This window comes from Pteronotus mesoamericanus, unplaced genomic scaffold, assembly GCF_021234165.1.
Source record: "Pteronotus mesoamericanus isolate MK-2021 breed Mesoamerican mustached bat unplaced genomic scaffold, CSHL_Meso_final scaffold_21, whole genome shotgun sequence".
NCBI classification, from domain to species: domain Eukaryota; kingdom Metazoa; phylum Chordata; class Mammalia; order Chiroptera; family Mormoopidae; genus Pteronotus; species Pteronotus mesoamericanus.
The window spans coordinates 27,549,023-27,571,086 of NW_026555310.1; the positions used below are offsets into that span (position 1 = coordinate 27,549,023).

The 22,064-nt window shown below is 41.3% G+C and overlaps 1 protein-coding gene across 1 annotated transcript in view; it reads left to right on the forward strand.

Moving 5' to 3' along the window:
• Positions 1–450: 450 nt before the first annotated feature.
• Positions 451–22,064, forward strand: part of GRIN2B (glutamate ionotropic receptor NMDA type subunit 2B) — a 275,921-nt gene continuing 254,307 nt past the window's right edge. The window contains exon 1 of the mRNA XM_054591405.1: positions 451–861. Within this exon, the coding sequence (XP_054447380.1) occupies positions 451–861 (411 nt within the window). The remainder of the gene's footprint in view (positions 862–22,064) is intronic.

Here is a 22,064-nt window from a genome sequence, read left to right on the forward strand (position 1 = left end):
CTGCTAGCCCATTTTACTGCTCTCTCTGCCTGGCCTATGCCATCTCCTTGGTTCAAGGGCAGATTGTGATAGGAGTGCCAAGGATCATGTAACAACAGCAAGACCCCCTCTTGGAGACTCCTGCATTTGTGCACTTGACATTACTGCTTGGACCACTTGCATCCACTTTTCCTCATTTGTCTCTGTCTGTTTGCTGCTGATAGCTATAGTTGGTAGCATCTTTTATTGTCTTGCTCAAGGATTTCTGATGCTTTTGAAAGTTTTTCTCTCACTCTGAACAAACACAAGAGGTTATAAGAAGCCAGGCTAGAAGATAGACATTGGAATTGAAGATCAGCAAAGGCCCTAGACTTGCAATGTCCAGCCTCTTTAAAGACAGGTAGGTCATGTAGCGTGGGTTGTGATATAACCATTCTGTCTTTCTGTTTTCAGGGAGTCGACGAGTTGAAGATGAAGCCCAGAGCAGAGTGCTGTTCTCCCAAGTTCTGGTTGGTGTTGGCTGTCCTGGCTGTGTCGGGCAGCAGAGCTCGTTCTCAGAAGAGCCCACCCAGCATTGGCATTGCTGTCATTCTCGTGGGCACTTCAGACGAGGTGGCCATCAAGGATGCCCACGAGAAAGATGATTTCCACCATCTGTCTGTGGTGCCACGTGTGGAGCTGGTAGCCATGAATGAGACCGATCCAAAGAGCATCATCACCCGTATCTGTGATCTGATGTCTGACCGGAAAGTCCAGGGGGTGGTGTTTGCTGATGACACTGACCAGGAAGCCATCGCCCAGATCCTTGACTTCATTTCAGCCCAGACTCTCACCCCCATCCTCGGCATCCATGGGGGATCCTCTATGATAATGGCAGATAAGGTAAAAGCGGACTGCAGTAAGAAGAGCCTGATTGATTTGAATTGAGAATTAAACGATCCTTTTGTTTTAATGCCGAACTTAAGTATGAAAGATGAAAGATAGTAACCAGAATGTACTGAATGAGTAGGTAGACCAAGGATTAGTCTAATTGCTTAGAGAGGTAAGCAAGGGAAAGACACTGGTATCTTTGTGTGTCCATTTGTTTGTAAATGGATTCACGGAAATGACTAAGAGATATTGAAGCTTGTAGTTCTGTGATCCATATTCTTCACATACACATATAAATAGCTTCTTTCAAAATTTAAAATAAGGTGTACACTCTTTTTTCTTAGTAATACATATTCTTCACCCAGACGAGTTTCAAGAATATAAAACAAAAAGTCCTTTGAGGCAGGTAATTTGTCTCCTTGAAGATACAAATATCAAAGAAGTACTTCTTGCTAGGTATCCATGCTTATCATACACCGACCTGTACAGTTGGGTGGATATTAATCCATAGAACCAGTAGTGGCTGCATTTCCCCCTGCATAGATTTGAAGGCAGTGGTCCATGACCTTGGTTGCATGTTGTAATCACCTGAAGAGCCTTAAACATGACCAATGCCTGGCTTCCACCCCCAGAGACCTTGGCCTGGGCTACTGCCTGGGGTTTAGGATTTTTAAAATTCCCCAGATGATTCTAGAGTGCAGTTAAGGCTGAGGACCGCTCCTTTCAGGCCTCAAATAAATCCTAGTCGCTTCTGCATTAATATTAGATTGTCATATGACTAATCGTTATCTGATACTGATGCTTATTCTCTAACTGCAGAGAGTGTTTTGTTGTGTTTGCATTTTGTTTTCACGTTTTTTACTTATTCAGTTATTTTTTCTTTCTTTATTGCTTATTGCTTAGGTACAGCACTTCTCACTATGTATTGTCCTTCACAGTTATTTCTATATCGCAGATTGATTCATTTCACAACAACTACAATATTTATTGTTTTTTTATCACTTTGAGTTTTTACAATTATTCCTAGCTTTTCATTGTCATTTCATACTTAACATAACTTTCAAAACTGCCATTAGTTTTTTACTTAAAAGACATGCTGTAGGGTTAATGATGTTTGTAAACACCTCAAAACCCAGCACAGACACCACCGGCTTGCTCCTTGGCCAGTTAAGAATCATCACATGCAGGGCTAACAGGAGTAAAATAACCTCGCGTGATCACTATTGCCATCTGTTGGCAGCAGGCAGGGATGACTAACGTCTGTTTCAGAGCTTCCTTCATTCAATCCAGGAACAGTCAACTGGAAAGTACTAAATGGAGGAACTTCAGTAGCTTATGAGAAAGACAGTGAAAGGTAAAGATGTTAGAGTCAAATGCTGGCACAGGAAGCCCATGCTAAGGGAAGTGAGGTAAACTTAAGCAGAATGGAAAATATAGACTGACTATGGCAAAACCTGTTGAGTTTTTACTTCAGGTAGATTTTTTGTTAACATTATCCTTAGTAAATTATATTTTAGCAGTGGTCTTTTGAGGGCACAGTATGTCACTGAAGAATGCCAGGGTGGATGAGCCAAATTTTTGGAATGTAAATAATTGCATACTTATTTTGAGAGCAAGACAGGTAAAAGTGATTTTTTTTCCCCTTATGTGGGCCACTGTGCAACCTATGTTATTTTAGGTCCACCACCACTCCAACCCACGCCACAGCCAGCCCTGGTATAAGTGGTTATTGGTTAAATTGGTTGGTTGCTTCTCTGTGTGTCTCTTACAAATGCATAATAATAATGAACTAAGATGCAGATCATGCGGAGAGACTGGGCTCTTTTGTTCACTGATGTATCCTAAATGCTTTAGCTTATCTACATATGCTGGGCACATAGTGCTTTGCATGTATTATTTCATTTAATAATTTTAATGAGCCAGTGAGCTAAGTGGCATTATTTATCTCTACTTGACAGGTAGGGAAACTGAGGCTCAGAGAGGTTAAATAGCATATCCAAATTGATACAGCTAGTAAGTGGCAGCCAAGACTTTAACACTGGTTGCTGGCTCCAAAGGCCACATGATCTGTCACCTCTCAAGGAAATAGAGAGGCTGGTTAGGGTCTCAAATACTTTCCTATTCTGCACTTTCTCTTCTGTGGTGGGTGTTATCTCACTAAATGTAGTTCACCTCTGGTTTCGTAATGGCAATACTGGAATCTGACTACAGGAAAGAGTAAGTGAGCATATAAATAGCACTTCGGGGTAGCATAATTTCATAGGGGGCCCATTGGGCACTACTTTTAGGGGGGAAGGGAGGATTGAAGCCAGTGAGGTGCATTCTTCCAGGTCACTGTAGTGAGATCTCCCTCTGATCTCTTTTCCCCAACTCCTTCCACCATTGCAACCAACCCAAATATCCCATCTTATCTTTTTTTCCTCCATCATAAAAGAGAGATGAGCAATGATTTTAAGCAGTTTCCTAAAGTAGCCTAAATAGTATCTGACTTTTGATCTAAAAACAAGAGTTTCCAAAAGGTAGGTAGGAAGAGGAAAAGAGGAAGGAAGCAGGTCCTGAGAACACGGAGCGCAGTCACAAGGGGCGAGATGCCTGCGTGGTGCCTGGAGGCTGCAGAGAAGGGCGCAGCAGGAACCACCACAACTGGGCGGGCAGCAGGGCCAGGATTCCAGGGAGCTGTGCAGAGCAACGTTCACAGGCTTAAAGGATTTGCATGAAGGCAAGTTGAAATAATCTCCTAGATTTCAAAGAAATAAGCTTTGGGGGCAAGTTCAAAAATAAAACACCTCAAATTCTAAGGTCAGTTTTTAAAAATAGAAGTTTATTTTTAAGCACCATGACCACATTTTACAATCATAGAATGAGGACACAGAGTTTGACAACTATGAATCAACTATGGGGCAATAGGACAAAACATTTGCAAGTGGGACTGATGCAGAGGATCTAAGAAATACAGCTTCGCTGTGTTTGAGGCATCGTCTTCAAGGCAGAGTTACCATCTGAAAGATGACAAGTAAGCCTTCCTTCTAGGAGATATTTTATTGCCATACCATTTTAATGTGGGTTTTGTTTGTTTCAAATAGAATCCACTTGTTAAGTGTCTTCCTGGAAGATTGCATTGTAGGGATAAAGTCCCTGATTCAAGGAGTTGGTGATGGGAGAAAGATAGCATGATTATAAAGATTTTTGACAACAGTAGTGCAACACAGGTTCAGCATATGGTCAAATGGCATGTGCTCACTTTTTTGTTTATGTTGATGAATCAGTACAAACATTAATTAGTGCTCTGGTCTCCTGCCATGGCTGTGAGGGATGGGTGGGAGCCATGGCCTTGCCTCACCAGGGGAGCTGAGGCTCATCAGTGATAGAGCCCCACGGTAGCCAAAAATGGCATATTCAGTTATAGAAGAGCTCTAATGAGGAAAGAACTGCTAGGTACTTGTAACAAAAGACTGTTTAGAATAGTAACAGAGACAGTTTAAAAATGTATGAGGAGATTTTTGGCAGTTCCCCACCTAAGTATAAGGAGTCTATTTTATTTTTCTCTGTTAAAATTCCTTTTATTCCCTCTGAGGTCTTGGACTTAGGATGCCCACCTGAATCCAAATAATGAGTTGAAGCGAGACCTATTTCCATTTCTTTCTGGGAGGTTCCTTGCTCACTTTCCAAAATCTTTCTTGGGTTTTTCGATTTGAGTTCAGAGAGGTTAAGTAACTAATCTGATTATTGCTCATAATCAGTTTACAAGCAATAGGACTAGGATTCAAATCACAGAAGTACCAATTTTGAAGCCTGTGTTATTTTAGGTCCACTACCACTTGATCGTATTCTACTGCCAGCCCTGGTATAAGAAGATATTAGTTGAATTAGTTGGTTGCTTTTCTGTTGTGTCTCTTACAAATGTGTAATAATAGTGAACTAAGATGCAGATCATGTGGAGAGACAGGGCTCTTTTGTTCACAGATGTATCCTAGGTGCTTTAGAGTTTACAGTTGATAAGATTTAAATTTTGTTTTCTTCTCTACCCACTTTACATTTTAAAAAGAAAATGAAATGAAATATGTGGAAAATTATGGAAAACACTGTGCAAACATATAGTTTAGGTGAGAAAAATAAAAAATGGTGATGGGAAAAGAGTCTTATTGACAGACTCTTATTCTTAACTTATTCTGTTACTGGCATTAGGGCCACTGCAAATGGCCTGGGCAGGAGGTAGGAGGGAAAACAAAAAGTGGAACATACAGGAAGGCAAAGGGATATGAGGTCCATTCTTAAATGCTGCAAGAATGGAAGAGAAAGGGTATGCTGAGTAAAGAGTCAGGATCTGGAAATGCATAGCTTAGTTAGAGTGAAGTACAATAGTTCAAACATGCACCACACTCCATACCTTGTTCCTCATTAAAGGACACATTAAAAATAATCTTACTTTGGAATCTATCGCTATGATTCTTTCTGACTTGCTTGGTTGATAATTGATGTTTGAATAGCACTCTTAGTTTTCAGTGCAGAGAGCTACATTTTGGAATCCAACTGGAGCTACGAAGATGGCCCCTATTCTTCTTTGGCTCCATCTTCTCTCGGTTTCTCCACTTGTGTCCCTCCACCCCTCACCTCACACGCACCAAATGGCAAAGTATTTGGAGAGAGCAGATGGGCTAGCAGCAGTGTGTGTGACACTGTAAATAGACTGTTGCCTTCCAGTTGTTCATGAGGGTTATATCCAACACCACCTTGAAATCAAGATAGCCATGCTACTCGCACGTACTCTGTGCCTCGTTGCCAAATCTGGTGTCTTTTGTGTTTTTTTAGTTTAGTTTTGTTTTTTTTTTTACCTTGCATTTAGTTGTTTGTCAGATGGTATTCCTTGAGACAGAGCAAACTGTGGTGTTGTGGCATTTCTTGGATGAGAGTTAAGACCTAGAGGTGGGAAAGGCAAGAGGGTAAAGAAACTAATATAATATGCCAGCTTTGTGCCAGGCATGATGTTAATGAGTGTTTTAATTCTTATGCAGTGCGGTGAGGTAAGCCATAGTATTTCTTTAGTTGATGGGGGAGCTACATCAGAGAGCTTATGTACACTGGCCAAAGCTAGAGAGATATTGGGACAGGATCTGATTCCAAGTATGTTTGACTTTAAAACTTTTTGGAGTGACTTTAAACCTCCCAGTCCACATGCTGAGGAAATCCGAAAATAGCTAGGATAGAATGGCCTGCCTGGAGGTCAGTTACTCCTTTTCTGTGTTCCCTGCTTCCTTGAACTATACTTTGGGGGTGGGAGGACTGAGTGGGCAGTTCTCTCTAAGACACTGTAAACATTGCAGTGATGTAGCCCTCGAGTCTGTCTGAACTTTAATCTTTCCACCTGCTTTTATGAAATGTGTTTCTTATTGGTCAACATATCCTTTCTTTTAAAACTGAAGCTAGGGTTTGCTTTCAAGAGACTGTCCACTTGAACTCCAGGCATAGTTTTAATCCTTAAAAAGCTAAGGTCCCAGAAATTCCTTTAGGCATTCTTAGAAATAAAGACGCTCAGTACTAGAAAATAACACATGAGCCATCACTTCTCATACGTCCTCCGGGAAGGTGAAGATGTGTCTGTAGGGCGGTGGTGGCACAGTGTGAAGAGAATGCAGCCTTTGGAGCCAGTAGGCTTGAGCTGTGTACATTCCCACCCATGTGACCTTAGTTGTGCTCTTTAAACACTTAGCCTCAAAATTTCCATTTGTAAGATGGGGGCAAAATAACAGCTAGTCTGTAGTGAACCTTATAAAGCACCATCCCCAGTGCTTGGTAAACAGTAGGTCCTCGTAACACATTATCTTGTATTTTCATATATCAGACCTTACCTAAACCATTTTGGAAAGTGAGATCCTAATGTTTTCTTGTTGACTAAAAGGGACAAGTTTGGGCTAATAATACCCTTCCTTTTAGACCTGGTGGATGGGCAGGAGCTCAGTGTGCTCCGCCTCTGTGGTGATGCAAATACTGATTGTGACAGGGTCAGGACTTATCAAGATTCTCAAAGGAGAGACCTGCAGTGATTTCAGTAAACTGATACACGTAGGATATAAGCAATGAAGATAAGAGCATTACCAAGGGGAGCACAGCAAAATAAAGTAGTTTTTGAATCCAAGGTCACTCATAAATTTGGAAGTGTTATATATAAGAAAAGGGGAATTATTAACTGAGAGGGACATTAGAGGTACTGGATAGGGAGTGGCGCTATGTTACAGGTACAGGAAGGCAGTTAATTTATTAAATGTTACCAGCCAATTTTTAATAGATTACACTGATATCGCTGAAAAACTCTTTGGATTATTATTTTTACACCAAGAGTATATTTTCATTCGCCTTTCTTAGACTTCTGTGATTCTTTTGCCTTATTTATTGGTGTTAACTCTATAGTTTATTCAAAACTATAATTTGATTTTATGGTTTAGAATAAAAATTAGATTTTGTATTTTATTCAAAATTGTATTTTTATTCTGTGATAAAATTAAAAATGGCATCAAAATTATATTTTATTTTAAGGGTTCAGCATGCATGGGAGTAATATTAAAGCCTATTGTTATTTTACTTTTTTGAAGACAAAAATTTGTATTGATGAAATTCCACTTTACAGGGACAAAGAACACCCAAATTATCTTGGGTTGTTACGAGGTTATAATAAGAAAGAGAACTAACATTGATTGATCATTTACTTTTGTCGAGTTCTGAGCTAGTCACCTTAGATGAGCTTAGATATGTTATTTCATTTAATTCTTTCACGAATTTATGAGGCATGTATTTTGCCTCAATTTTGCAGATGAGGAAATTGTAGATCAGAGAGGTTCTTTTGCTCAAATCTTTAGGTAGTGATTGACTCACAATGGCCTAAACAACTAGGTGCTTATTGGACAAGGCACCTTTCACTTACAGTAGCTTAAACAAATAGGTGCTTATTGCCATCTGAGAACAAGGCACCTGGGGACTACTCGAGGCGGATCTGTGATGCAGTGATGTCAGGCTGACCTCCAGGATTCTCTTGGCATTTTTGTTTTGGTTGCAAGATGTCTGCCCTCGCTCCAGGCATCCTGTCAACACGCAAAGAGGGAAAAGCCAGGGGGTGGTTATTAGGTCAGGAAAAGTCTTCCCCATATCCGTGATAGGATGAGCCCCAAAATGTTAGTTACATAGCAAACCCGGGGTGGGGTTGAGGGGTGTGAGGCTTTCTGGTGGAAATGGCAAGGGGGCAAGCATTGGGAATAGCTTTGGGGATAGTCAGGAGTGTCTCTCAAAGGAAGTAGGTGACAGCTTGGGAATTCAGCCAATATTCATGTGATTCTAAAGCTCAAATTTCTCTCAACTGTCATTTCTCCTGGTTCACACCAAACCCTGCTTTTATGCCCTTGGCCCGATCTACTCACATGTACGCCAGGACTAGGACCTTGGTTCATCAGTTACTTACTTTTTCCCTTTAACTATCAATTTTTTCCTTCTTGCTGGCATCGTCTCTCTAGCTTTGTGGTACACAGGAGATGTTTGGAAATGTATTGGGAGAGTTTTTTGATATCGTAATGACTGGTTTACATGCATGTCTGTGTATCTGTGTGCTACTGGCATTTAGAACCTGAAGACCAGGCATGTTAAGTGTCCTACAATATGTGTGATAATACTCAACAGTCAAGAACAGATTTACCTAAAATAGCAACTTTCGTCAAGGTTGCAGGTTCGATCGCCCATCAAGGCACATACAAGAATCAGTAAATGAATGCATAAATAAGTGGAACAACAAATTTCATTTCCTTCCCTCCCTTTATCTCTTCCTTATTTTCTCCTCTCTTCTCTCTCTAAAATCAATAAAAACAAAAACCCAAATAGCAATTTTGCTTTCACTGAACATGCTCAAGTCTTAGTTAATAAACAAACAAGCATGAAAGTTTTCCTTGACCTGGGTTCTCCCTCCTTTCTCTCCTTCTTTTCACAGTTCAGCCCCTTAAAGGGCACTCTAAAATTGCCGTTTTCACTTCCTCATCTCTCACTTTATACAAAGTGCCAAATCCGATGGACATTTCAAGTCATTACTGACCTCCTGTAGCATTGAACACTGTTGACCCTTTTAGTGCTGTTCCAACAATTTTGATGACAAGAGTTATTAGATTTGTCACAAATTTGGTGGCAATGGGAATGAGAAAGAGTAGAATTTAGAATGAAAATGTCTAGTAAGCAGTTGGATTTGGGCCTGGAGGAAAAAGAGTGATTTGGGCTGGAAATATAGATGTGAACTTCATTAGCAAGGAGCGAGGTGGTTGAAATCAGGAGGATGGATAAGATGGCTCAGAACTCACACCTGGACTATGGAGACACGTGTGTCAAGGACAAAACTCAATTTTTAATCCTAAACCATAAAATCAAACCCCACTGTGTGAGGGATGGCCAGAGGAAGTGGTGATAGTACAGGAGCTAAGATGGAATTATTAGAGAGTTAAGAGGACAACCAGAAGAACAAAAAAAAGATGGGCATGATAGAAACTAGAAACCAAGAGGGAGTCTACGAAGGGAGTAGGTAACCAGTGTGGGAATCAACCCAGACCACTCCTTTTCCTTCCATGGGTTACCCACAGTCAGGAAGCCTCCTTACCTGTTATCTCTGTCCCCTCCTCTCCATGCACTTACCTGACCTCAGTGCTGGCACTCCTCCCTTTTCTGCACTGCCACATGGTAGCTTACCTGTGTGATTCATTAGAAAATCAAATCTGATTGTTACACTTTCACTGAAAACTGCACTGGCTTCCCACAGCTTGGAATATGACAACCTCTTTGATGTGGTCCCAGGCCACCTCTTCAGGATTTTCTCCTAACTTCCCGGCCCTTGAACAATAATGTCAAGTCACACTAAATTATTTACAGCTCCCTGAATGGGCCTGGCCTTTTTACATCTCGGTGATTGTGTTTTTTCTACTTCCTCTCCTTAGAATGTCCTGTTCCTTGTCCACCAGAAATACCTACTCACTTTTAGAGAGAAGTCATGGCACTTCTGTGAACCCTTTTCTGGCTCTCATCTTCAAAGAATTGATGGCTTCTTTTTTTTTCTTTTTCTTTTGCACTTCACCTGTGCGTTGTATGTGTTTTTATTGTAATTATCTTGTTACCTATTTGTCTCACTTAGTATTCAACAGGCTCATTGTGGGCCAGGGCCATGACGTACTGATTTTTGTATTCTCAGCACATGCTATAGTATTGGGAGCATAGTAAAAGCTAACTTTTATTAAACAATTAACAATTATTAAACTGTGCTCTCTATATAAATACTGCAGTGGGCTGAATGGTGTCCCCAGCCCCAAAAGATATGTCTCTGTCCTAAATCCTAGAACCTGTGACTGTGACCTTATTTGGAAAAAGGGTCTTTGCAGATGAAATTAAGTAAAGGATCTTAATAATGAGATCATCTTGGATAGCTGAGTGGGACTTAAATCCAATGACAATGTTCTTATAAGAGATAGAAGTGGAGAATACGTAGACATAAAAGAGAAGTCCTTGTAAAGAGAGGCAGAGGTGGGAGTTATTTAGCCACAAACCAAGGAAGCTACCAGAAGTTAGAAGGAGCAAAGAAGGGCTCTCCCTTAGAGCCTTCAAAGGGAACATGGCCCTGCCAACCATGATTTCAGGCTTCTGGCCCCCAGAGCTGTGAGAAAATAAACTTATGTTGTTTTAAGCAAAGAAGTGTATGGTAATTTGTTATGACAACCTTAGGAGAGTAGTATGCACACCATAGCTATGAGGAGGATCTCTGGAATCTCACTGCTTAGGTTGTTTCCTGGCTCCACCATTTACTGTGTGACCTTTGGCAAATTATTTAACTTCTCTGAGCCTTTGGTTCCTCATCTATAAAATAGTGATAGAAGTAAACTATTTCTTAAGGTTATTAAGTAAACTTATTAGACGTGCTTAGAAAAGGCCTGGCAAATAGTAGGAATCGGTAAGTTGTGCGTCTATGGGAGGTTTTCAGTAAGTCTTCGTTGGATAAATTAATAAGTGAGTAGGGTGATTGATGTAAATATCAGTATAAGCCATCAACAGTATGATCTAAACTCACCTGGTTCTGTGGTAACTGGGCGTGTTTTGGGTGCTCTATGCAGAAGTGGCACTTGGGCAGTCTGCCCATCCCAGGCCTGGTGCAATGCTGAAAGGTGACGTGTTTCTGTCCTGTTTAGCTGTTCTACTACTGAGGCCTTGGTGGAACTACCAGGAAGTACAGTTTATCTTTTAGTGCTAGTTCTCTTTCTGCACTTTTCTTTCCTCGTTTTTGTTTTGGCTCCTTTGGTTTGTGTGTGTATGCATGTGTGTGTGTGTTTCCAAATGTGATTGTAGGTCTCTTTATTCTTTCCTGTGCCCAGGGTGGGGCATCTCACCTGAGGCTGCCCTCCCAATCCAGAGTCCGCAGGGTGTCAGATAGTTCTTCATATTCACTGTCAGGTTAGAGCTCCTGCTTGATTTCCTTTTATTCCCTTTCATTCTATACTTTTCAGAGTTCTTATCATCACCAAAATTAATCATAATAGGTTATTTACTAGCTGTCTGTCCTGCTAGACTGCAAGTTTCATAAGGGCAGGGACTATGTCTTTTTCCTTTTTGTATACCCAGATCATGACATATAGCTTGGTGCATAGTAAGCCCTTAATACATATTTATTAAATATGTGGATGGATTAATTATCTCAGTGTAGCAGATGTCGGTTGCAATTAAGAGAAAAGTGTTTTAAACTCAAATGAAAATGGATGGTAGGATTAATCTCTGGTTACAGGCAAATAAATTCTTTATCTCTGTCTAGGCTCCTATCATCATAGCCCTTTCTTTCTTCACATCTGCCAGATACCAGCAATCCACAACTTGTCACTCACAGCACAAGTTGCAACACTCATGTGCACTTTCTAGTAGACAGACATGGCAGAAGCTCTGTCTTAAGTTAGGAATGCAGTCTGAGGTAGCAGAACCCTTCTTTTGTATAGAACAGTTGGGGTGCCAGTGATACTCTTGACTTGATTAGCCCTATTTGAAAGGGGAAAGCAGAAAGAAATAATTTTTTTTAAAGTTTCAAAAGATAAAATATGCAATTTATCCAACTGCTAATCAGCAAGGTATTACCAAGTAACTTAATCAATGCCATTACATTTCCAAAGGTAGGAGAAAGAGATTTTGAAACTTCCTTTAGCACACAGTATTCTTTCTCATTATTTATTCATTCAAAAATATTTATTATATATCTCCTGGGTGTCAGGAACTGTTTAAGGTCCTGGAGATAGAGTCAATATGGGAGACATGTCCTTGTGATGCTTTGGCAATAAACAAACACAAAAATTGAACACTATTAGTTGAGGTGGTGGTAAATGCTATAATGAAAATAGCAGAAATGGGTACCGTGCACTATTTTGGGTAGGGTGTCTGCGATGGTCTCAGAGGAGGAAGCACTTGAGATTCGTATGATGAGAAGGATCAAAATATACGATGATCTGAGGAGTGGCATTTTGGCAGAGAAAACAGCAGATGTGAAGACCTTGAAGTGGGAGCACGTTTCTTTCCTTCTTCTTTTTTTTTTTTTGTTTGTTTTTTTGATGAGTAACAGGAAGGTCAGTAGAGTTGGAGCGTGGTGTGCAATGTGGGCCATGACAGAAATGATGGCGGAAAGACACTTCAAGGCCAGGCCATGTGGGACCTGAGAGTCTTGCACAGAGTTAAATATTTAAAATTTTCATTCTCGAAGGTGTAAGAAGGGAGTGATAGGATTTGATTTACCATCTGTTTAGAGGGAAGCTGTTTGTATAGTGGATGGAATATATACCTTGGAGCCATTTTGACTCATGGTTCCAGTGTTCAGAAGCTGGGTGACCTCTTGCCATGCTCTATGACTTATGTGATCTGTTTTTTTCTCCTTTATATGACAGGGCTAATATTCATCAACCTTGAAGAACTATTATGAGATAAAATGCAATAACCTTTAAGGGATTCATTACTCGTTCAGGCACACACCTGATTTTGAATAAATGGCTGCTATTATTATTTCTAGCAGTATTGAAACACAGATTGCTCTTGAATCAGGCATCATTTCCTTTTACTATACCTGTGAATTATGCAATTTTTATTTTGTTGTTTTTACAAAATTTGTTAAAAAACTTGCAAACAATTAGCAAGTAATATAGGAAGGTAGAAGCAATATGGTTGGCATTACTCTAACTAAATAGCTGCCTCTCCTTTTGACTTCTTGGTATTCCCATGCACCAGTGTCTCATGGCCAGTTCCTGGACTTATGTCTGTGAAGCTGCAGCCTGTTATAATTTCCCTTCTTTCCAAATGGAGTTGATGGCACTGAGAAGAGGGCCACAGGGAATGGAGCAGCCCTGGTAAGATTTTGGGTGAGGGGCATGGGCACTGACAGCGGGAGGTAGTGTAATGGCCCAGCCAGTCAGTGTAGCCTGCCTTGAGCTGAAGATTCCTGGCACACCCCCATGTCCTCATGGCCCGCCACCCTGTGTCTTGGATGTATTCTGTTGCCTTGACAACATGTGGTCCAGAATTGTAGACGACAGCAACCTTCAACCTTTCAGTATCACGTTGCTAGGACAACAGACTCCATGGGCAGCCAGGCGTCACTGTAGTTTCTGTTTGCTGTTGCCACCCACCCCTCTCTCCTATTTTTCCTGCCTACCCTTATTCCCACTGCCTTTCATCTGTATTCTTTCTTTTGCCTTCATAGACCCATTTTGATATAATCCTATCAGCGCCCTCCAACCCCTTTGCTTTTCATTCTTTTAACATTCCAGTGTTCTCATTGCTCATATAAAAGCAAATATTTTAAATTCTCAAAGAGAAAGCTGTGTGACATAAGTTGAAGGAATGATGACCATGAAGAAGCTCAAAAACATCAAGAAAGGGAAGTAAGCTTGATACAGTTTCTGTAGTTGGGTTGTATGCTGTATGGTAGCAGTTCTTAAATTGAGTGGATCTTAGAATCGACAGAGGAGTTTAAATTTTTATTATACTACTTAAATAAATACAGAACCTCTGGTGCCATTCCCAAGGATTCTGATTTCATTGGTTTGGAATAAAGCCCCAGTAACTGCACAGAGTTCCCCGCAAGGGATTCTGAGATACAGTCAGGTTTGGGAACCACTGGCAAGTAGAACATGGTTAGGTTATAAAGATTTATGATGGATTAGGGTCTATCTGTAGGGCTTTTTTTTTTTTAATGGTCTCCAGTGCAATGTATTCATGTGGCTGCTTAATAATGATTATGGAGAAGGAAGGGAAGTAAGAGAAAGATGAGAATAAGATAAAGGCAGTGAGGAGGACAAGAGCAAAGGAAAGCAGAAGAGAGGGAAGTGTGAAAATGATAAGTAGAGGCAGTGGAATTGGAAGTGGGACAGTCAACTATCAGAGGTCAAGTTCAAGGACTATCTTGTCTTTGACTTTCAGTTGGAGTGTAGGCTAAGAGTCTTGGTCTAGAATCAAGTAACATATTCTTTGGAGTGTCTTTTGAATCCTGGATTTTTCCTGGTTACTGAGAGATCAGGGTGGGCAAGATCTGGAATTTCAGAATTAGTCAGGCCCATTTTATTACCTCCTTAAAAAACAAACAAACAAACAAGTGCCCTCTACATGTTAGTGCTACACGTTATGTGGGATGTTGTCTTACTTCCCTTTAGCCATTGTAACCCTCAAGGGAGCCCAGGATTTAGGCAGTAGGAATATTCTTTTACAGATGAAGAAGCTGAGGATTCAAAGGAAAGTAATGGGCCTACATAGTAGTGGTGGCAGTTGGAAATTGGACCCCTTATGTGACTGACAATAACACCCATGGACTTAAGCGGTATGCTGCACTTTCTCTTGAACAGTTTCATTTACATGGTCTTCTTGGGACATCTCACTTAGTCTGGTAAGGCAATATACCAGTTGTCCAAACAGCGGCCAGCTGGACCTGAGTGAAGTGGATTCTTCCTTCTTTCAGTGTATCTTGAGTAGGGCCTAAATATTCAGCACAAGAAAATGGCTCTGAAAGAGAAAAGAGAGTGGGATGAGAGACAAGAAGCAGAAGGGGAGAGAGCCTTTGAAGGAAAGAAGAAACATGGGGGTGAGCAAAACTGCTGGGCTGAGTCCTGGTTTGGTGGGGCCTGGGACTGAAGCTGCACTGAAGCTCCAGTTCCTTCCCAAGGTCCAAGAGTGGACCTTACACGCTCAGGCCCCTCTCCTTCCAAGTGAATGGCCTGGGTTTGACTCCCAGATCAGGTCAAACTCTTCAGTCACATTTCTAGGATTGGGGGATATATTTTTTTAGCTTATTGTGTGTCAGGAGAAAGTGAAGTCAGATATACATCAATCTGAGATTGCATCTCAGCAGGTGAGAAGTTGACAAAGATGGAATAGTATCTTTGCTTCACTCTCCTGGGTGACTACAGCTATTAGAACAAACTGCCTCTTCCTATTTCCTGAATAGTCGTAGAAAATTGGCTCTAACTGTTGTTAGCCTGAACACTTACTAGTTCCTAGAGGTGTTACCCAAAGGCTGCTTCAACTGGCCTCCTCCTCAGCCCCTTCCTGCAGGAACCTCTTTTGCTGCTGGGTTTTTAGCACCTACTCTTCCTGTCAATTTCCCCATGATCAGATGATCAGAGGCCTGTTATGCAAGAGGGGTATGCAGGTGTATGAAAGTTTTCCAAGTCAGGGATGAGGGACAGATATCTATATAGGCTCAGGCAATACATGTGAGAGGCCAATTTATCTCGCAGTGTGAGAGCCCTTTGCAAAGGAGGAGAGCCCCTTTGTCTCCTTCTCTCATGATTGAAACAGCACAAAGCACACAAGGCACACTCAGTACGTGTTTGCTGGTAATGATAGATCCTTTGCAATCAGATGGGAATAGGCCATATGTTCTTGGAAAAATGCCTACATTGCAAGGTGGGATGGATGAGTGAGATGTGTTTTTGCAAGTTCTTTTCATCTCTAACATCTGCGATCCTGTGAGTAATTCTCTCCCTTGGCCCTGGCTGGCCACTTGCCTGGAATCTTTGCCAGATCCCCCTCTCCCCCGAACCAGACCCTCTGAATGGAGATCACAGAGGATCTCCTACTCTGGATGGGTGGTTCTAGAAGCCAAATTTGATACTTAAAGTAGGAAATAAAATCTGTATCCTGGGGTTGGAGCCCAGGGATATGGGAATTTGGGCAGAAAGTATGTGTGCACACTTCTCAGACCTGGGCAGGAGAGGAGTGGGGAATAGCTCAGATCGACATCAGCTGAAGTTGTCCAAGGACAGCAAGAGCAGCAGCTCCAGCTGTACTCATGTAGCCCCGGAAGCTTTTATGAGGCCTAATAGGGGCACTGGCTGAACAGCAAGATGCAAGACGGGACTCCTCTGCTGAGTACAGAGATAGGGTGGCGGCGAGAGTCCTGGCTCTCATCAGCCCACCCACCATACCTCTTCCCAGAGGCAAGTAGCCTGTCTCTATCAGAAGAAGCTAGGAGATAGGAATACTTTTCTAGTGAATGCTGTGGTCTCTTGATCTCTGGCTTTCTGAGACTAAATTGGGGGCCAATTTTACTAGGGAAAGTACTGGGGCCTTCGGGGTTCTATAAGTTCTCCCATCTGTCCTTGTAGTTTCTGTGCCCAAGCCAAAGTGTTATTGGTTAATAAGCAGGACCTAACATAGAGTAGTGATGGTATCATCTCTGTTCTTTTTGGAGACGAGTTCATTGATTATTATGAAAACTAGTCTATTAAACAGAGAGGGGGATTTGTACACAGGTTTAACCCTCCACCTGCTCTAGTGGGAGGACTCTTTCTCTTCCCTCAGCATATTCCACTCCTGTGCTCCCTTCGATCCAACTGAGAGGCTCCTCAGTCATTATAGTAGAGTCCTCTGAGCTTCTAAGAGTTGCAGATACCTGGAACTGGTTTTGGTCTGCTGGGAGGTAGCCTTAGGACTTGAATAGGATTGTTCTCTGTGTTTCTGGGACTTCCATGTATCACCCGAGGGCATGTTTGCCATCTGATCTCTATGATTAGCCCTGGGAAAGTTATGTGGTTGTGTATTTTTAATCATTTTAACAATTCCCTTCCCTTGTGTTGCTCTCTCCCATTTGACAACTGCTACCTCCTTTAGTTGTCCAGTGTCCTTTTCTTGTCCCTTAACTGACTGCCCCCAACTCCCTGCATTACTTGCTAATGGGGCTTCCACAGGAAGCATGAGTGATTCAACCCTGGGTCTGTCCTCCATGTAGCCCCCTCAGTGTGTACTCCTTACAGGTTCCTGTTTCATTTCAAACTGGGAGACAGTCTATAAATCTAAGTCCTTGTCAGAATCTAAATAAGACAAGAGCAACTGTTTGACGCCTTCCAAGGGCACTTATATTTTAACTCGGAGGAAATTTTGAGCTGGTAGAATTTTAGATACCAGGTTGGGCCATAAGGGAAATATATATTTAAAACAGAAGGTAGTTTCCTACTCCCACAAATCACGCCCCTCATGGGGAGCCTCACCGGTCCTGACTTGAGGTTAGGCTGCGCTGGGCAACCTTGCTGTAAACAGGAACCCTGAAGGGCAGCTGCTTGAAAAGGGCATTGGTTATTCCTGGCTGAGCAGGGGCAGCACAGGACCTGCTCTGAAGCTTTGGAGAGCATTTCGATTACCGGGGCAAAAGGCCTCATGGAGCTCCCGCTGGGAAGTAGAGGAGAATCAAGTAGAAGTGTGAATCCCAGACTAATCAATGAGCTCTAGATTGCTTTAATTTTCCATATTATAGAGAGGGCTCAAATCCTGCCTTCTTTCTGCACTGAGAGCTCTTAGCTGCCTTTTACTGTCCCCAGAGACTCAACTCCTAACCTGTCTGCATCTGGGCCCTTCTTTGTTTCTACCCTCTGTCAGGTTCTCTGGCTGCTCCTCTCTGCCCCCCTTTCCCTCCCGTCTCTGCTCGCTGCTCCCCCATCATCTCATTTCTGGTTCGTGCTTCTCTGTCCTTCTCTCGTCTTGTCCTCTACCGGTCTCCTGTGACCCACTCTTCCACGTGACTTTCACTTTATGTGGCACACGCAGCCATCTCCATGCTTCATCCTGTCAGTGTCTCGGTCCCTCAATGGCCTACCTTTGGACCTGGCATAGTTAAAAGTTCCCGGGTGGTCTGCTCTTGGCTTTTGGGGCTGTCAGACATTAGCTTTATAGTCTGTGGCACATTGGCTCAGTTGGTTAGAACCGGCATTTAATGAGGCCAGTTAAGGATGTATGTCCTAACCCTGAAGGACCCAGCTAGTTCTCTCTCATTTCATGGCAGAGATGACCTCCAATTTTCATTGTCCACATTCACATCCTTAGTCACAGTGGGGGTGTGGCTAAGGGGCCATGGCTGGAACAATGTTAACTTATTAACAAGGGGCATCCGTAATAATGTCATACATATTTTTTAAATTAAATTTTCATGTTGAAATCATTGTAGATTCGTGTTTTATATTTTTAAAGGTCTGAAAAGAGTTTGATCTCAACATCATAGGCAGAACTCAGGCCCCGACAGGCATGGGCTCAGATTCTGACTCTCTTTCTTATCAGTTCTATGACCTTAGCTCAGTTCCTAAACTTTTCTATGCCTTAGTTTCCTTAGCTGTGAAATAAGGGTAACAATAACAACTGCAACACAGGTTGGTTTCTTTCAGCCTCCCTTTGCCTGTACTCATTTCTCTTTCTCTTCAATTGCTAGGTCTATTTTGTTACGCTGTTTTTCTTATTTGGCCTTTTGTTTTTACCAGTGCCTCTAGAAATCTATCCCCTTCTCTTCTCTTTTCCTCTCCTCTCCTTCTTTCCTCCCCACCCCTCCCTTCTTCTTCCCTCTTCTCTTCTTTCTGCCTTGTGCATCTCTAAATGTTTTTGTGACTGTTAGCTTGTCCCCTCATTCTCAGTTTTTTGCTTTATCCTTGATCAGTCTCTCATTGAATTTCTACTTCCTTCCCAAGGCATGTTTCCTGATCCATTTCCCCCTGTCATTCACTGTTCCTGGGCCCTTCGTGGATTCTGGGAGAATGTGCAGCTCTTAATTATTTATAAGCATGAGAGAATAATTACAGAAATGATTTAATTACTTTTTAAACACAGATCTTAACAGCACTGGCTGGGCTAGATGATGGTGGAGTTGAAGCATATAAGCAGGAACATTTGATATGAGGAAAAGGATTGGTTTGAATGGGTTTGAGGTGGGGATACAGATATAAAATGTCTATAGAAGATTTAATCTCATTTGTGAAAGGACTGAAAAAAAATCAGCAATTATAAATAGCTATGATTATATAAAATGAGAGACACATCATCAATATTAGAATTAAGGAGGAGAGATAGAGCTAATTAAAAAAGTTATTTCAGATCACATAGGCAATATAGTAATAGATACTACTACTCATTTTGGTGGTGGCGGTGGTGGGGAGAGGCTTTATTCTCCTTCTGGCTACTCCAAGGGATGGAATGGAAAAATAGGGGTTACGGTGGAAAGAGCCTAGGTTGAACTACAAAGTCAGGAAGGCTGGTGCTCCTCCTTGCTTTATCTGTACCTGTTTGCCTGGTCAAGTCCCTTAATCTCTCTTAATCTCATATTCCTCATTTGAAAAATGAAGAGATTGGAATTTACAACATGAAGAATACCTCACTAGAGGAAATGGCACAGAAATTAGATGAGGAAGACCAAATTTGATAAACTGAGATGTGGGAGGCCATTATAGAAAGTTTGTAGCAATGAGCTTTCGTAGCTAATCTGTTCTAGAAATTTCTGATATGATGTCTAAGTGAAGAAGGTGTTGATTGAAGGAGAGGTGAGCAATTAAATAAGGGAAGCCAAAAAACGTACAAGAGTCAGCATGAGTAGATTAAAAGTAAACAAAGCAAATGAGGAGCAGTGGCACAATGTAAAAATGTGTTGTCAGATTCTGAGTTTTTTAAATTGCATTCTTTCTGACAAGTTTTGAGATTTGACATGCAGAGGGTAGCAAAGAGAACATTGCAGCTTTTTATATACAGTGAAGAAGGGAATGGGAATTCCCAAACAGGAGCACCCTATTGTCATCCTTACCCTATCCTAGTCCTTACCTCTTTACGCAAGTCTGATGGATGTCTTATCTTGCTATACTGTGTCAAAGACCATTTGTCCGGGAAAGGATTTCCAAGACTAATGCAATGTCCTTCTTTCATAGTAGAGTTCACTGAGGTCAAGAAAGATTAAGTGACTTGTCTGAAGCCACACCTCAGTTCTCTCCTGGAGTTGACCTAATTTTTCAGATTACCAGGTCAGTTTTTGGTAGGACTTTCACCTGAGCAACACACCAGTTCTGTCCAGTAGTTCACACTCTAAGAGGCAATATGATATAATGGATATCTATCTTTTCCCTCTCTTGACTAGAGGTGAGTGACAAAGACAAATTGAAATTAGGATGGCGAGGGAGGGGATGACTTTTTTAAAAACCTGGTTCTCTTATTAATTGTGGTCTGAGATAAATAAATCTGTCAGCAGTTGATAAAAGTAAATATTATTAAATAAATTTCTGGACTCTACAAGGTAGAGGACCTGTTTATTGGGGGTTGTATGAAGTTTTGATAATCACAGGCAGGCAGATGGAAAACAAATGTAGATAAAGTAAATTCTGTCTGGTTGAGGCTCTTCAGTGGTCCAAGGAAGCTTTATAAACTGGTGTCTCCCACCTACCTACAAACTACAGATAGGTCTTTCCCTTTCCCTGAAAATGGTGCCCTGAGATTACTCCCTTTCCTTCTCATCTTGAAGCAACTGGGGATTCACACTAGAAGAGCAGAAAGGCTTCCAGAAAGAACAGAGGGGGAAAGCAGGAGAGAGATCAGAAAGAAACTTCACAGTACATGGAGTTGGAGATAAGAAATATAACCAAATCTTAACTTTAAGATGTTTGGCAGTTTTAAAGTGAATTTATGTACTTTGTCTTAATTTGATGCAATTGTGCAAGGTGGGAAATAGAGCGTTAGGTAGTCTCTCTGAAAATTGAAAGTAATTGTAATTATCTTTCCCATTCTCCAGATAAGAAAACTAAGGCTTTGTGATGTTAAATGATATATCATATAATTTATTTAATATATCATTTAACATTTCAAACTATAAGTGGCATCTCTAAGACTAGATTTTAGGTCTTCTGGCCCCTCAGAAGAGAAAAGAACCAGGTAAACCACACTGAAGAATGGTTAGTGGCAATGAGCAATCTATGGTGTCAGGTCAGGACAGGAAAGCCAAACAGATTGTAGAAAGTTTGGCCATGGGAATTCTTTGTAGACCTTGGCTGATGAAATTTTAGTTGATGGAAAAGCTCAGATGGCACTGGAGAAGATCAAGAAGTTGCTTATAGGAAAGAAAAAGAAGGCTTGAGTATATTAAGTCTATGTGATGAAGAATCTAGACATATTAGAAAGGTTGGACAGACAACTAGGGTGGCAAATTCATAGGTAAAGGCCCATACAGAGGAATTTTTAAATAAGGATGCAAGCATTAAGCCTCAGAATTGGTGAACAAAAGGCAACACCATTCAAACAAAACATGGCAAGCCCAAATCTACAATCTTCTACTGTATCTGCCCTCTCCTGGGGACAAATAGAACCACTATTAAAGCTTTTTTACCAGGGTACACATCAACCTATTCCGAACGAAGCCCAGAGTGTGTTGGGACATTTTCCCTTCATTAACACTTCATTAAGCTTTGTCAGATACAAGCCTCCTAGCCAGATCCTGGCAAGGGACTCTTACTGAGGTGATAATGAGGAGAAAATGTACTATGTTTTTGGCCTACTCCAGAATTGTTGAATGTAAGCTAAAATATATTTTGATAACACTGGCATTAAAATGGATATTAAACATCATTTACACTGAGCAGTGTAAATAAAATACATAGGTACAAACAGAAAGAGATATGTACACCAGTATAACATGACACATTTCAGAGAGATTTGGTGATTTGCTGAAAATGAATTATAAAAATCTGAGTTGTGTTGGACATAGAGAATGATAGGATCTTGATAGATTTGCAACTTGTTCATATTATCTTTTTTTTAAATCCTCACCCAAGGACATTTCTTTTCATTGCTTTTTTAGAGAGGAAGGGAGAGAGGAAGGGAGAGAGAGAAACATCAATGTGAGAGAGAAATATTGATTGGTTGCCTCCTGACCGGGGATTATACGCACCCGGACCAGGGAT